The sequence below is a fragment of the Pseudochaenichthys georgianus genome, chromosome 21 (genome assembly GCF_902827115.2).
Source record: "Pseudochaenichthys georgianus chromosome 21, fPseGeo1.2, whole genome shotgun sequence".
Taxonomy (NCBI): domain Eukaryota; kingdom Metazoa; phylum Chordata; class Actinopteri; order Perciformes; family Channichthyidae; genus Pseudochaenichthys; species Pseudochaenichthys georgianus.
The window spans coordinates 30,177,132-30,193,119 of NC_047523.1; the positions used below are offsets into that span (position 1 = coordinate 30,177,132).

The following is a 15,988-nucleotide window of genomic DNA, read 5'->3' on the forward strand; positions in this document are numbered from 1 at the left end:
TATTTATTTTATTTTTTATTTAACCTTTTTATTTAACCAGATAAAAGCATTGAGATAGAATCTCATTTGCAATGCTGACCTGGCCAAGAAGGCAGCAACGTAACGAATGACAAATGTAAAAGGAATTCAATCAAGCCAAAAGGCAAAAAGACATCAAATCATACTGTACCATTTGAAGCAGGCCTCCCGGTCACAGAGGAACACCGCATTCTCAGCCAGACACTTCCAGATCTGCTTGGCCTGAGGGGCGCACAGCCACAGCTGGCCATCTTTTAGCAGGAACCTAGAGAAAGAACAAGATAATCAATAGCGGCAGACACTCGTGGCCTTAAGGTCAGTTAACATTCTTGTGAAGGTCATGTAGTTCGGGCCTGGTGGGGGTTAAGTTACTGGGTAGTACCATTGCTCTTCCCTAATTACCCACTGTTGAACAAGCTACTTCAATTGAGTGGCTCAATAGCTAAAAGACACAACTGTTGATTTATTGTACAGCTCCTATAGGTTGTGTGAGTGTGACCTAATACGCCTACATTAAACCGTGTAAAGGAAACGGTGATAGTGATCACAGTTACAGCGATCATCTGCTTGTATGGCAAAGAGCATGGGACTATCATTTCAATACAAAAATGCTGTTCTCATAATTATCTTATTGTAATCAAGTAGTCTTCTTCCAGTGTTCTTTTAGGGGTTTCTTCATAAAAATACAAATAAACTGTTAATTCTATTTATGTATATTTTACTTTACTACATAAAAACTAAAAAAGTTGTGATGAATTTGACTGGACAGATGTGATCACTATAGCCAGGTTTTTACTGTACACTTTTCTTAGGCTTTAATATATCCCCAGATTCTGACAAAAGATAAATAAGCAGGTCTAAGCTACTACAAAAATGTATACTATATTGATGCATTTATAAGTTAGATGTGATGTTGTACCTAAGGAAGTTGAGTCGTTCCTGTACTTCCTGCACATGACTGTAGCGGCTTCCTGGTCTGACCGTCTGGGGGTCAAACTCAGCCTGCTCTTCTGTAAAAGCACACATACAACCAGTCAGATGGCACATCCCTGAAACAACTGCTGTACATAGTAAAAACTACATTTTCAAGAAACACAGGGTGCACTTTCTGGCCAGACCATGTACCTTTGGAGAACTGCCTCATGGTCTCCATGTAGGCCGAGAGGTTCTCAGCCACCAGGGTGACCAGAGCGTGGTTATGCTGCAGCTGGTTGATCAGGTCGTGGCGGTAAAACACATGAGGACTTCTCTGGGTTTGGCTAAAGAGAAAACAGTGGGAGGAGTGGAGGTTATTAGGGCAACCAACATATAATTCACAGCGAAGGCAAGGAAGACTTTACTCAAATAAAGTGAGAATTAATCTGACAAAACGTACTTGAGTACTACAATTTTTAAGAAAACATAGCATGACTGATTTCTCATTTGTTTTTATCAGGGACATAAAGAAAGCAGCTTTTGGTGTATTTGGGTATATGTGTGTGCATCATAGAATAACCAGCAGAAGAAGACATATCAATATAGGCCATTTCCTGCCTTGTTTTCCACATCTTTTGGATTGAAAGCTAAACTCAAGAAACATTAAAATAACCCTAAAATCTATGATTCACAGTTTAGATAGCAATCATACTAAAACGAGCCAAATGGGAATCTGCAACACATTATCATCAGTTTGAATAACCAATGCCAAATCATTGTTTATAAAAACGAGCTGGCTCAGATTTGTTACATTCTGCAGTTACATCATGATTGCAGTTAATCAGCAGCAGCTAGATTATGCTGACTCAAGGAACAATTATCAAAAATGCATGCTAGTGTTACTATAATTCTTTAGGTAAATTATTTATATCTGCATATAAAATGCAGGTAAAGAATGTAAGCATACATTTGAGTGGGTTCAAGGCATGAAATACCCCTGATATTATTTGCATTGAGTGATTTGTGCTGAAAGGAGCTGGCATCAGGAAGAACGGGGCTCCATCTCAAAGGACATTTCATTTAGTTGGAAACTGTCGTGATTAAATGATGATTATGTGTATGCACTACAGCTTGTGTTCAGTACTGAGAAACTGCACACACAAAAAATCCAACAAAGGGCATTTATAAAAAATGATGAACAAGAGGTGGACTAATTGTTCGGGCTGTCCTCAACTAACAAAAGTCTTAGTTGATTTACACTTCAATTACTTTGTTAACTGATTCGTTGAATTAAAAAAGACAAACCGTATGTAAAACTGACTTTCTCGAAAATAATCTTAAATTATTGTGTTTACAAGAGATATGCTAATAAGCTTGTCAGAAATAAGTCATTCAGCATTCAATAACGATGTATTGACTAAAACACTAGGGTGCAGCCTCTTTATTGCCTGCTTCTTAGCAGTTATGTATCCTGTCTCTTGTTTTAATGAACTCAACGGATGCAGGAATTTGAACAGGGGGTTGAATGAGGAATCAGTCATTTGAGATGAAACCCAAGAAAGAATAGCTTAAGCAGATTCATGACAGATTTACATTTTATAAAGTATATTTATGTTTATATCATGAATATGTCAAAGAGAAAGTTAGACTTGACGTGAAACAGAAATAGGTAGAACCCTGGAATTAGCACTCAACTTACCCCACTAAGTTCGTTTGTATGTTAATTGGCATTTTCTTTCTGAAAAACAACAGGCATGTATACTACATGTGTTCTGACTAGAAAAGGGCACTATTTCAAATCAGAACAATTTGTGATAATACTGAACAATATGATTTCATATAAATATTACAATTCTTTTACAAATGTTCCATGGTAATGTTAAATATAATACTCCCTAAAAACTTCTTTATAAACATGATTTACTGGCAGAACACTTTTTTAAATATGCTAAACTTAGCATATGTAACAGATAGGCCTTTTTCATTAAAGAAATGTTGTCAGAGCAGGAAAAGACAAATGTACATATTTGAATGTCTTATAATACGGGAAAGTTAACCCCAAATTAAAAACAGACTGTTTTAGTATGAGTATCTGAATGTTGAAGATATCAACCGTAAGATGTCTGCCTTCTCTTGAAAAAAATGTAACAAGACGGCAAACAAATTGTTGTGCTCAACACCCCAAAAAAATACATTTGAAAAACAAATTTCATAGGATGAATATTATTAATGTTCTTTCTACCGATCAACACCCGCATGCCAATTCACCACCGAGAGAAGCACCCATCCACCCGTTACCAAAATGCTCCTGCCCACTGGTGTAGTTCGGTAGAAAGAGAATAATAAAAATATACATGCATCTTGTTCCATTATATTCAAGAGAAGGCTGGTGAACTGTCCCTTTAATGTCATTTGTTACATCTTTGCTTTTCCTATTATGACAAGTCAAAATGTCTGCTGTGAAAAAGGCTTTTGATTTAAAAAATATTAATGTAAACAAGAGCTATATTTAATATTTACTGAACATTGATATGACAAGCTAGCTACCAGACTAGACAGAAACTAGCTAGTCAGCTGTAAACAGAAGTGGGCATTTTGATTTGTGGATGTGCTGGAGGGTTAACATTGTAAGATTATAACAAAGACAAAAATGTAAGGAAAACGTTCAGCTCCTTTCAGTGTAGTAATATAAAAGGGGAGTATGCTTCGCCCACAACCAAATAAAAGAAACACCTGTACTTCCTGTATTAAGGACACACACACAGTGAGACATGTTTTAAGAACATACCTACAGTCAAAATCTAAATGTGTATATTTAATAGTATAACAAACGAATACATGTTGGGTGTTTCGCCCAGCCCTCTTGGTTAATAAGGGTACTGTGGTGATGCATTCTGATGTTGTCCTGCAATAAAACGAGCCTAAACTGCAAGGCTATTTACTCTGTGGGGCACTCAGCAGAAAAAGTGGACAGGCCTCAGAACTTGTGCAAATGTGATCAAAATGCCAAGAATGTCAGCTAGACAAAAAATAAGGTGAATGTGAAAATTAGTTGTGTTGCTTTTCTTGTGGGTGTTCATGCATAATGAATACTAATAATTCAGAATTTGTAACTTAAATAAACACTTTATACTTGCCGACATAATAATCCTCCAGTACATGTTCCAGACATATCAATTCGATTTTTACTATGACCTTACCTGAGGTTTTGAGGGGCTTCTCCAAAGAGGCTACAGATTTCTCTGATTTGCTTCAGGGCAGGGATCACCCATTTGTCATTGGTTCGTAGCTCCTCTATGAAACGATCTATCCACTGAATCTTCTGTGTATCTCTGTCCTGTGAGTGGAAATCAAACATCCTTAGTATTCTGAGCTTAATCTGTCATTTTGCATGCCATTTCCCATGTTCACTGACACGTACCTGTGAGCAACTGTAATCTAATATTTTGATGTGAGCACTAAGAGCCTGGTCCATGATGTCTACAGGCACATCATCGCTGTGGGCCAGGTTCCACAGCAGGTTGAGGACCTTGTGGGCCATCACCCCATCCTTATCATCCTCGGCTAAGCGCCGGATTAGTTCCAGCAACTTTTCACGCTGCTTCTTGCTGGCATTGGTCCAGCTTGCCTGCACAAGAGGAACAACCAAATAAAGGTTATTTCAGATACATTATACAGTGTACAAACCACCCTATGTAATCCGAAACGTAGTGACTGATTACTACAACTCTTACTCACCTTGAAGCAGTCAAAAAGGTGATCGAGCTGCTCAGGTGAGAAGTCCCATGCCAGCTTGGCCAGGAGGTCATGGACGTTCTTCACAATGGCCTCATGCTTACCAGCCTGCAGATATACAACAACCCGACGATTGGGTTAACAAAAATACTTCCAACGTCCACCACCGGACGTCTCGGCGGTGGCAGGGATATGCTGCAGTTGCAATGGGGACCAACAGATCCTGTACTTTCTGTTTCCAACTATTGTTAGGGAGGAACAACTACAGTTGTGGTTAAGTCACAGGAATGCAGTACCATGTCCTATGATTGGATGTTCTTTTGAAAGCAAATGTAATATTGATTTACTCTATGTGTAAAGTGGTCAAAACCCAGCTACATTTTAAGTATGGAGAGCACATTTATTGTGATTTGAAAAAGGTCTCATCTGATCCTGATAAAAGCATATGCTGAAAAGGGTTGCTCTTACAATTAAATCGTTCTTTAAACTACAAGTGGAATGTAGAGCTCTTCAGTCTATTTCCTCTCTCCATGCACCTTGCTGTGTCGTGTTCACACCATGATGACTCAACCTGTACCGTCATGCTCATTAGAACAAATGGTAGTGATTTAGCTAAATGCTCAGTAGCGGGAGAAGGAGGAAAGGCAGGAGGCTCGAAAGTGGGCAAGAAAATGGGACTGAGGATTGTTGCTCTCCACTATTAAGAAAAAAAAGTGATAATGATGGAAAAGCATGACTGACAAGCAACAGGTGCTCCTGTGTTGCTCCAAATAAAACAATAGTAAACTAAATCACTCCAAGCTATTTTCATTTAACATATAATAAAACTACAAGAAGATACTGTTTGTCCGTACAGTGAAGCACACAACTACAGAACCACGCACTGAAGTCATGAAGAACAGGGCACTTGTTGAAGGCTGTATTAAACCTTATTGATGCAACTAAAATACAGACCCTCAATATCTCAGACTATATAATGAAAGAAACATAATGTCAAAATGTAGAGAAAGAATGCTTTGAGTGGTTATAAGACTACAAAAGCACTTGTGAATGCAAGTCATTCTTTACCATTACAATAATATAAAACACTGAGTTGCAGTGTACCTGTGCCGCCCAGATGTTGTCCAGATCCTGCATTGTAAGAGCTTTTTCTTTGATAACGAAGCGAAGGATCTTCTCCAGTTTCTCCACGTACTGCGGCTGGTGCAAACTGTCCCTCAGCACGATGGACAGGATGTGGTTCTGCTGGATCCACTCCTGATGAACACACAGAGAGGACAAGTGGATTTTAGATAAAGATAAATAATTGATGCACACAGCACAAAATGTGAAGAGCAGTGCTTACCGCCATGCGCTCTGCAGTCAGCCACTCTTCCTCCTCAGGGTTATGTCGATGAGTGTAGTAGGACACACTGGAAATCACCTTGTTGACTTCATTTAGTGCATTCATTTTGCCGTTAAAAGAAGAAATTTGCAATAACCTGTGGATAAGAAATGTGGTTTTTATCAATGAGATTAAATGTGTATGTGGTGGTAATTGCTCTTACGTTTCAACAAAAAGCACAAGGACATTATCTTATGATACTGACCTAAGAATCATTTTTAATCTAAAAATCTCTAAATTCTTCACGGTCTCCTCCTGCCCCGGTACACGAGAAGCCAGATTCTTCAGAGACTTGATTATCATGGACAGTGCGTCGTTTTTGGCTTCATTCTTCGCCTCTTTCTTCAGCTCCTCATCTGTGAGATTCTCTAGAAACTGGGGAACCATCTCGATGACTGGAAGGAAGTACTTCTTTACCGTGTGCAATGTGAGGAACTCGTAACACTGGCCAAAAGGCCTGTAATGCAGAAACCACAAAATCAGCTCACACAAACATCAACAGTACACTGATAGCACATACAAGCAGCATGTTGTAGAATGTTGCTTTCCTTAAACAACTGCCTTACTTGATAAGTGCAGCGATGATCTGGACGTTCAGTGCTTGGCCGCTCATGAAGCGATCGTGCAACATTTGAAAACCGTTTAACGTGCCAAATTTGTTTATTAAGTCCACCAACCAGCCCTGTGGACAAAAAAAAATTAGAGGGAATACACATTAAAGAAGTTGACTAAATAAGTTGGTCTGTTCAGTAAGAGAGAGTAAATAAAAAGAGTTCACAATTTCGACTAAAAGAGACATCCGTAACAAAAAATTCACTGATGTCTTGATTGTGTTCCCCTAAAACTAAAATCACAAGGTTGAAAAACAATAATTGTGTGCATTATTATCTCCATGAGTCTAATTTGACTAAGAGATTCAAAGCAAGCAAGTATTAGACAGGATTAGGAGAGATGAGACATTTAATATCTGTTTTAGCCAATAAATAACTTCAAGATAAGAAAAATAAGACACGAGCAGAATCTTTCGTAATAGTTCCAGTGGAACCCTTAGTAGTACTGGCCCCCAGCCAACAGAGGCAGACAGGCTGCAGTGCTGTTCACACTGACCCCGTGCCCACACTGTATTCATCACTTCTCACTGTTCCTATTCTCTGGTGTAGCCACCTTCTCTTTACATTATCTAATTTGCCCCAAGCATTAAGGCTGCTTTCACACTTGTGGCTCATGGGGTGGTCACACTGACTTTTCCCCAACAAACCACAAATAGTACACATGAAGCTATACAGACTGAAGGTTTGACATACGGTTAACGCTAGAGGTAAGGTGTGAAAGCACCCTTAGTGTCTTATAGATTGTGATCATCGTCATCAGGCTGGAGGCTAAAAATAGCCTGTTTACTGCACAAAACAAACAATTTAAAAAAGGATGCACTTAATACTCATAATGTAACAGAAATAAATATGATAAGTAATATCATGCTGAATTACTGTTGAAAGTGTCATGGGATCACAGCATGTCAGACATAAGGTAATTGTCAGCAAGGTCAAACCAGGCCAGTTGAGAGAAAAAGAAAGCCTAATAAAACTTGTTAAACATTACATTAAAAAGGTACAATGTTCATGTTTAGTCAACTGTTGCCATGGTGACTCACCTTGGGAGAGCGAGGGTCAGGTGGTCGGGCGAAGAGCTCGTCGTCGGCCAGCTGTGCTCCAGCAGGGACAGTCTCAGAGGGCCGCGTGCCGTTGTAGATGTGGAACTTGCAGTGAGGGTTGGTGGCCATGGCCAGCAGCTCCAGTAGAGGAAACCAGTCCTGAGAGAGCTTGGCTACACACAGCTCCACCAAACGGTGTGTGTTATTGATGATACACCTCTGTGAGGAAAGGGTTGTTTGTAAAAAAGAATAAAGAAACAATGGCATTAGACAACAAAAGACAGAGGGTAACAACATGTATTTAGCCTTTATATGATCCAATTATATTAATACACTGTACCTGGAAATACGAGAAATACTATATTATGCATGGCTTCTGCCTGGTTACCCTGCATTCATATGCATATGCATTCATATAGCAACTACCAATACTATACTTCATGTCATATGTTTTGCTCAAATTGTATGCATTAGTGGAATCTACAATATTTTTGATGTGAAAACTTAATTCCTTCTGAAAGGAGACGGGAGACATTTGTGCTCCTTTACATGTCTGTCTGTCTCACTGGTTTATCATGAAAAGGTCCAAGAGATCAATCTTTAGTCTTAATACAAAACAGCCAGCCTCAGCTCCTTCTAACAAAAACATCATTGATCACAGCTGGCGTTGCCTCTTTCCTCAGCTCGTTGAGAAACAAACAGAAAACTCAATTTACGGGCAAGACCCAGGTCTGAACAATACATGCATCTAATGAAAAGGGCAAACATTTCAAAGAATACATTAAGCCGAGTCATAATAATATAGACTTTTGTCAACTTAATAAAACCTTTGCGACCTGACATTTAATCTACGCCACAGTAGTTGTCGTGCGCTGTGGTAATTGAAAAAGGGGTCAAATTCTACACAATTTGTTCAGTTTGTTATGTGTATTTTGGATTTTTTTTTTTTTTTAAAGATTATAATAAGAGGCTGGATTGTTGGAGTCTTTGAAAAAGCTATTTTTTCATGTACCAAAATATAAATCAACAATAAACACTCACATGAATCTCAAACTTCCAGCCACTGACGGCCTCATCTGTCAGGATCTTTGTGAAGGAGATGGTCAGACCATCCCGGAAAAACCTCTGACACGCCTCACACTTTACATCCATTCCTGCAAGGAAACACACCCCTCATTTCAAACCATACAATGCACAGAGTGTAAAACATCTGTTCGTTCCAGTTTCTAACATTTGTTGAACTTCCGCTTTATATCATTTCAATTACATACCTTTGTTTTATTTGACTAAACCCCTACATGAAAACACCCATGGACTCTTAACATGTGTGGTGACTTGTTACTCACTTAAAATAATTGTTTTGAAACTTGAATAAAACATTTTTGAACAACATTGTTTTGATTCAAAAATCATAACAATTAGTGGCCCGATTCTATACACATACATTAAATATGTAATTAATTATAGTTTTGCACTTGAGGCAATAAAATGTAAACGCCACAAATCATCTAAACAGACACTAAAGAACATTCCGTTTATTCTTACCTTTTTTACTCAGGTCAATAGCAGCTTCCAAGAGGACTTCTAACTCTCCTTTTGGCAAAACTGGAACGACCCAACGAGGCCTGAAAGGAAATAAAGGTGAATCAACAAAGACATTCAAACTCACTTAAGTAATACATGAGAAGATGCAGCACATTGTATTGAACTTGATATACAAATGTTTTAACTCATAAACTGTCGATTCAAAATTGGGCATTGTAAGCATCTACTGCTAACGAACACAAAATGTGTAAGAAAACAGTGGCGATGTAATACATTACATTAGGAAGTTCCACAAAATCTGCATTGAAACTCTCTTTCTCTCGGTCTGAACGCAGCATTAAAAGGTAGGGTAGGTAAGAATGGAGAAACCAGCACGAGTGCGCTAGAATTTGAAAATACACAACCGGGAATAAATCTGCCACTTCCTTCAGACTTCCTTACAGGGCCCCTCCTCCAACACACACATGACCACAGCCGGCGATGAGGGTAGGAGATAAGTTTGTGCACGAGATGGAAGGCTGACAGGCAGGTAGGCCATCCAGTTATTTTAGCCAGGCCGGCTCAGATGATTGGTCGTGCTTTTTACAGCGCCACGGCTTCCACAGATGAACATTTTTTAATGTATTTATTGTCATTTATTGTTTAATGTATTCATTGCTATCGGGATGTTAAAGGGAGGCAATCCTCATGACACGCATTTTTAAATAATTATCATCCGATAAAACAGACTAGTCTCTGCCAGTCTTTTTTTTTTTTTTTTAATCCGATGACGTTATCACTGATTTTAAGCTGATTAATTACCGAAATAACATCAACCCTGTGGGCGGCACCATTTTGATGAGTCACACTTATTTTACGGGAAGTGAGGTGAACTATGCGTTTGGTGTCGAGGACAAATTGACGTATGTGCTTTGTTCATGTAGTTTACTCTAGTTACTCTCACAATTCTATTGAAATATGCCTCATTGTATCGCGAAACATTGCCACAATTCGGATGGGAACAATCCACGGAATGCTCGGTTCCATCTATTGCCAACGGGTAAGCGTAGGAAGTACGTTCGGAGGCAGTGGCTAGCGAAATGTGCTCGGCCCGAACCGAAAGATCCACAGGCGCATGTATGCAGCGAACATTTCAAGTTTCCGGACGACTACTCTGAGAGTATGATGAAACATAAAATGGGATTTATTAATCAACCATTACTTAATGGGGATGCAGTGCACTGCCAATGCCAGCCAGCGTAAGCACATTACTCAGCAGACTTTACTTATTGTTTACTACGTAAGGAAGCAGGAATTGCAGGACCCAGAGCGCACAGAGCGGACAGCAGATAACGGAATTGCAGTTTTATTGCTTATAGATTATCAGAACATTTCAAAGGGGACACAGTCACATTGGATATACCTATGGATTGACTACTACATCGTTTTTATCGTTGTAATGCCATTGAAGACCAGTTTAGACCAGGCAAAGAGAAAGGTAAGCCATGTTAACCTAGCGCATGTTAGTACCTAGCGCCACTTGTTTTGATGTACGTTTTTGTTGATAACGTCGCGAGTTTGTATCTTTCAGTGTTGAGGTGAGCACCGTTAGATTCTGTGTCTTTACCATCATAAACGATGTGTTGGATGTGCAGCTAGGATAAGTAATAAGGGAGCTAGGAGTGATTTTCGGTGCAGTAATAGGTTAGCATTTTTCGCTCTGGGCTAATTCAGAGCTCACTGTTAGCATTGTGTGTTTTTTTTGAAGAAAAAAATGAAAAAGATCAGTTAAATTATTTTTTTTCCCGTTATATGGATATAAAATATTCATAGTTTATTAAATATTAAGGTTCCTTAGACGTTGTTTCCTGCAAATGACGCGATTTCGGCCCCGGAACCGGGTCCGTGGGGCCTAAGAGGATAACAGAGTATGTTTTTTTTTTTTTTTTACAGTTGTATTTGGATGGAATGAATACCTATAGTGATAATTCAAAGTATTCCGCCTGGACTTTATTTTTCTAAACTTCTTCCTCGGCTGACGAGTTCGAACTCAAATACTCCGCCATGTTTTCGTCGTGTGTTTACAAAGTGAACGCATGGATGACGTCACAACCTAGTTTTTCGGATCATGTGACTGAAAATGGCCAAAATGGCAGCTGCCTGACGGAATATACAGGTTTTGATAAAAAAAGAGCTATAAAATCATTATTTACCTTGGAATATCGCTGATTTCTTCAGGGTATGGTTTAAACATAATGTTTCACTAAATACTGAAGTTTTGATTAACTATCTAATGACTGGAGCCTTCCTTTAAGAGCATTCCATGGAATATAACAAAAAGTGTTTCTGAAGTGAATTACCTACCCCACCTTTAATAAAGTGACCCTTTTGCATTATCAATTAATATGGCTGTAGAGCGATAGTCCACATTCTGGCTGTATCTAGGGCAGAGTTAGGAGTGACAGAAGATGCAGCCTGTGTGTTAGCATGTGGGTAAATACCTGTTGATCATATCATCCAGCTTGGCTAGGTCAGTGTGAGGGAAGGCGGGCTCCTCCTCTTCCAGCTGAGGGGGTCCGTCCCCCTGGCCCTGCTCCTCTGGTGGGCTCACTGGAGAGTTCTCATTAGATGAGTTGGGAGATGATGTCTGGAAAAATGACAGACAATCAAAGTCATTAGAGATTAACCCATTCGTAGCGGGTTACAGCGGAAGCATCATTACCGCAACGTCACAGGTCTGATATCAGCCTTGGGAATGGAAGAGATTCATGTCATGGTGTTATTCATGAATAACGAAGACTATATGTCTACTCTGATGATCGAGGGCGAGGTGACATTAGCTGTCATTTTCATAAAACACCGGAAAATAAAGAAAACCATAAAGGCAAGAGGTTGGGAGGAATGTGAATGACTGAATGTATGCGGTATTACTACTGCTACTTCTTAAATACCCTTATTATAAAATTCTAGTGCATTTCTTTTAAAACAGATTTAGTTTATTTTCAATAAATGGGTATGTCTTTATGTATGTACTTTTTTAAAATATATTTATTGTTTTAGGTTGATATTTAAAATGTCATATGTAATTTTCACTATTTTACTTACATGTATTTAAATTGATGTATAATGTTTATGGTTATCTGTATGCTTTTGTGCTTTTCTAAAAAAGAGAATTCACCAGCATATGGAATTGTTACAGCATCTAACATAATGCAACTCCACTGTGAATTGGATCATTATCATTATTTTATATATCCTGGCTTGATGTCATGGTAACATGCCATGTGTATTAGACCATTCAACCACATGCAGCCTTGAGGAGATTTGTTTCTATAAACAAATGTATGATGACAAATGTCTAATCATTTCAGAGCTTTGTGGAAACGCTGAAAATTATACTTTAAGAAGAAGCAGCTTTACCTGAAGGCTCACTGACACTCTCATATCATCAGTTAAATTATATGAAACTGCAGGCTGCCATTTATCTAATGTATGTGCTCAACTGGTTACTGGCTAACAAGCCTCTGCAATCTGTAGCGTTTTAAAAGGAGCACAATGGGGCATTTTTGATAATTGGTATCTCCGGACCAACAAACAAAGGGTCAGAAATTTGCCTGACATTAACTATCGACGACAAAATGCCTGACTGAGCGCTAAGCTCAATGCACCAGTCTGATTATTTAATTATATAGAATAATGATTGTGTTCTTACAAATGGCTTTTTTTTTTGCATACAAAAAAATCGAAATCTGTTGCAACACAACAAAACGCCTCCATCTCACCATTATCAGTGAGATGGACTTTTTGACCTCCAAGTCAAAAGTGAAAGTTAACTACCTGTTTCCATGGGGCCATGTTCCAATGGAAAGCCAAGGCCCACTTCTTGTATGGGGGTAGGATTTCTATTGTTCAGGTCACTAAGTGTAAATGCATGTAGGCATAAAGAAGCAGGTGTTTCTCCTGAAAGGTCTCTAAACAAAGCCATTCAAGTCATTATACTCGTAGTATACGGCAGACACAGCAAATGCTCTTTTCATCCTCCTCTACCCAGAGGACACAAAAACTGAGGGCTGACATGGATGTGTTACAAGTATAAATGTGTGAGCAATGCATGTGGGTGTATCTGTTACGGTGCTGTTGAACAGAATTTCTTTGGAAGGAAGAGTGTTTGAGAAGCAAAAACAACAATGTGTATCCATAAATGTGAATTTAAGCACCGGATGTGACCATTCCTGTCTTTATTTCATTTCTAATCTAAGGAATGTGTATGAACATCAGTGGTGGTGTGAGCAGCTGTGTGTGAGAGTAAAAGAGGGATACACACAGTGGAGGGAGACGCATAACTGAGAAATATGAAATGTGGGGGTGTGTGGTGAAGGCTCCTTCTGCTTGGCTGACCTACATAGGCAGCTTGCCTCTCACGTCTCACCACAGCTCATCTCCAACCAACACAGGACTGCACATGCACACTCACACACACACATCCTTTATCCATCACTCAGGAGGCTCTGTTCATTGATGCCTCTCCTTCACTCTTTTCCGCTCCCTCATCCCCTCCCTTTTCGTCCCCTTGGGCATCTGTGTGTGGTTTAGGTATGAGCGATGTATCTGTTAAAAAAGCGGTGCTGCAGTGTCTGGACTTACTAAAAAGGGAGATATCACAACTCACTTTGTCCCTTCTCAGGTTAAATATACATGTGTCTGCCGTCAAAAGCAAGTGTAATGCACAGTCATTCAAAACAAAGCTGTACACTCTTATGTTGAGTATTAGCTGGGAAGATGTTGCTCACCTGGTTCTGTGGCAGTGGGGGTTGGCTCTGAGCATCAGGTGCCTGGCCCTGGCCCTGACTGTCATTGCCCCCCACCGGAGAGCCACGCGTGGTGGCCGTCATGCTCGCCACCGGGCAGATCTTGGCAATCTTGGCCTCTTACGGAGCGCTGGCCAGGAGGGAAATCACAGCCACCTCAGCTGTAGAGCAGAGGGAAGAGAGCCCGAACGCACGAGAGAGGGACACAAGCACCTGGAGGTCTGGATGTGCCGCTGAGACCATTGCATAACCTGGGGAAAAGGGTAGAGGGGTACAGGTCAGAATTATCAGTAGGTTGGTTAAGTCACCTGTAATACATTAAAACAAAAAATCATAATCTTGTTCTGCTAAATTGACCATAGACATCATCCACTTGTTCTGAACTGGGCTGTGCTCTGCTTGGTAGTTCTGGGTTTCGGTTACCATGCAGATGTTTTATGAATAAGGATGTTTCAGCCAGGCTTTAAATGGCTGACACGGATCACTGATTTAAATTATATTCAGAATATCCTGCACTAACAATTAATGATTTGTTGCCGACCCATTGCTGACAGTTTGAGATAGGTATCCCACACCTGCTAGCTTTTTAAAAATCATCACAAATAAGCTTCAAACCAGGAGATGAAGCTGCATTAGGCAGTGGTGCTACCAGCCCATCTAGCCTTGCAATAATAAATAGCATAATAAATGTCAAACCCCAAAAAACGGCGCCAAAAGTAATCCTATCTGACAACTGCCATTTTTCATTTTCACTTTCAATTTATGTGCATCATGCCATCACAGGTCCTAAAACTTGCTATGCACAAATACCTCTTTCTACTTTTACAACATGTCTGAATCCATTTCAAGTCCCACCAGTCTAAAGCACCGTCTCAAATATGAGCATAGACATGCACATTAGCCTCAGGTGTGTATGGTGGCGATAGGGCCACCATGATGGATTGTGAAGTGAAATTGAAATTACCACTGACTTAATCATTAGTGATTGGTTGTCAGAGATTTTTGTTTAGTACGAACAGGATCTTATTTTGTTGTTTTTGGACATTATTTGTATCAATTGTAATAACAATGTGTTAACATTAACTAGATGTGGGAACATGGTGACATTGATACATGACACAGTCCAATGGGACAAGAGCCCCGAGCAATCAGACAGTAAAAAACCTGGCTATTCGGCCTGATTACTAAGCGCATATGTCTTGAAGGATAGTCTTGTAATGTGAGAAATATTCCTAAACTGGGAGGTTAAGCCTGGATGTTGATTTGTCAACTCTAACATGTTACCTCAGAAAGTTTGGTTAATATCTTTGCCTTTATATCAATTTTAAAAAGTGTTTTTCTATACTGGATTTGTATTTATGACTTGCTTGACTGGACTCCCCATGAACTGGTTAAGGAACATTCCAAAGAACTACCACTGCCACAGTTCGATTAAAGCCAGAGGACATTTGTGTCATGTCGTCATACCTCTTTATTGGCCTAAATGTAACAAGGAAGATATTGCATAAGGGTGAAGAAAAAGCTCTCAACATTGTGTCTGCCCCAGACCTCAGCGATCAACTTAAGTGAGTGCAATGTTTAGTAAACGGAACCATGGTCAAAAAAAGGAAAAAGAAGACCCAGCTTGTATGACACTGGAATCTCCCTTTACATATCAGTATGACAATCAGTAAAACATGATGAAATTTAGCACTTGACTGACTGATCGACAACAAATTCCACAGATAAATATCCTTTTTAAGGTAGCTTCATCCTGCATTTCAATCCAAATGATTCATATTTCAGCTTTCATTAAAAAGTTAACCTTCAAATACAAAAAGGTGCAGGAATAAGAGATAAGAGAGAATAGTTAGCGATTTAAATAAGCCCTGAGTATTAAGAGATATAATAATTGACGATGATGACTTTTGAGACCAATACATTATCACACATGCCTTCATATCAGCAGCAAAT

At 39.4% G+C, this 15,988-nt stretch overlaps 1 protein-coding gene across 1 annotated transcript in view; it reads right to left on the reverse strand.

The window, feature by feature from the left end:
* The window catches only part of usp9 (ubiquitin specific peptidase 9), a 43,084-nt gene that overhangs the window by 24,330 nt on the left and 2,766 nt on the right, over positions 1-15,988 (reverse strand). Inside the window, 16 exon segments of the mRNA XM_071207005.1 lie at positions 170-283; positions 938-1,028; positions 1,144-1,277; positions 2,633-2,671; positions 4,134-4,270; positions 4,355-4,561; positions 4,672-4,776; positions 5,773-5,925; positions 6,014-6,149; positions 6,258-6,509; positions 6,619-6,734; positions 7,704-7,922; positions 8,745-8,857; positions 9,249-9,328; positions 11,729-11,874; positions 14,018-14,286. Of these exon segments, the coding sequence (XP_071063106.1) occupies positions 170-283; positions 938-1,028; positions 1,144-1,277; positions 2,633-2,671; positions 4,134-4,270; positions 4,355-4,561; positions 4,672-4,776; positions 5,773-5,925; positions 6,014-6,149; positions 6,258-6,509; positions 6,619-6,734; positions 7,704-7,922; positions 8,745-8,857; positions 9,249-9,328; positions 11,729-11,874; positions 14,018-14,119 (2,144 nt within the window). The 5' untranslated portion in view covers positions 14,120-14,286.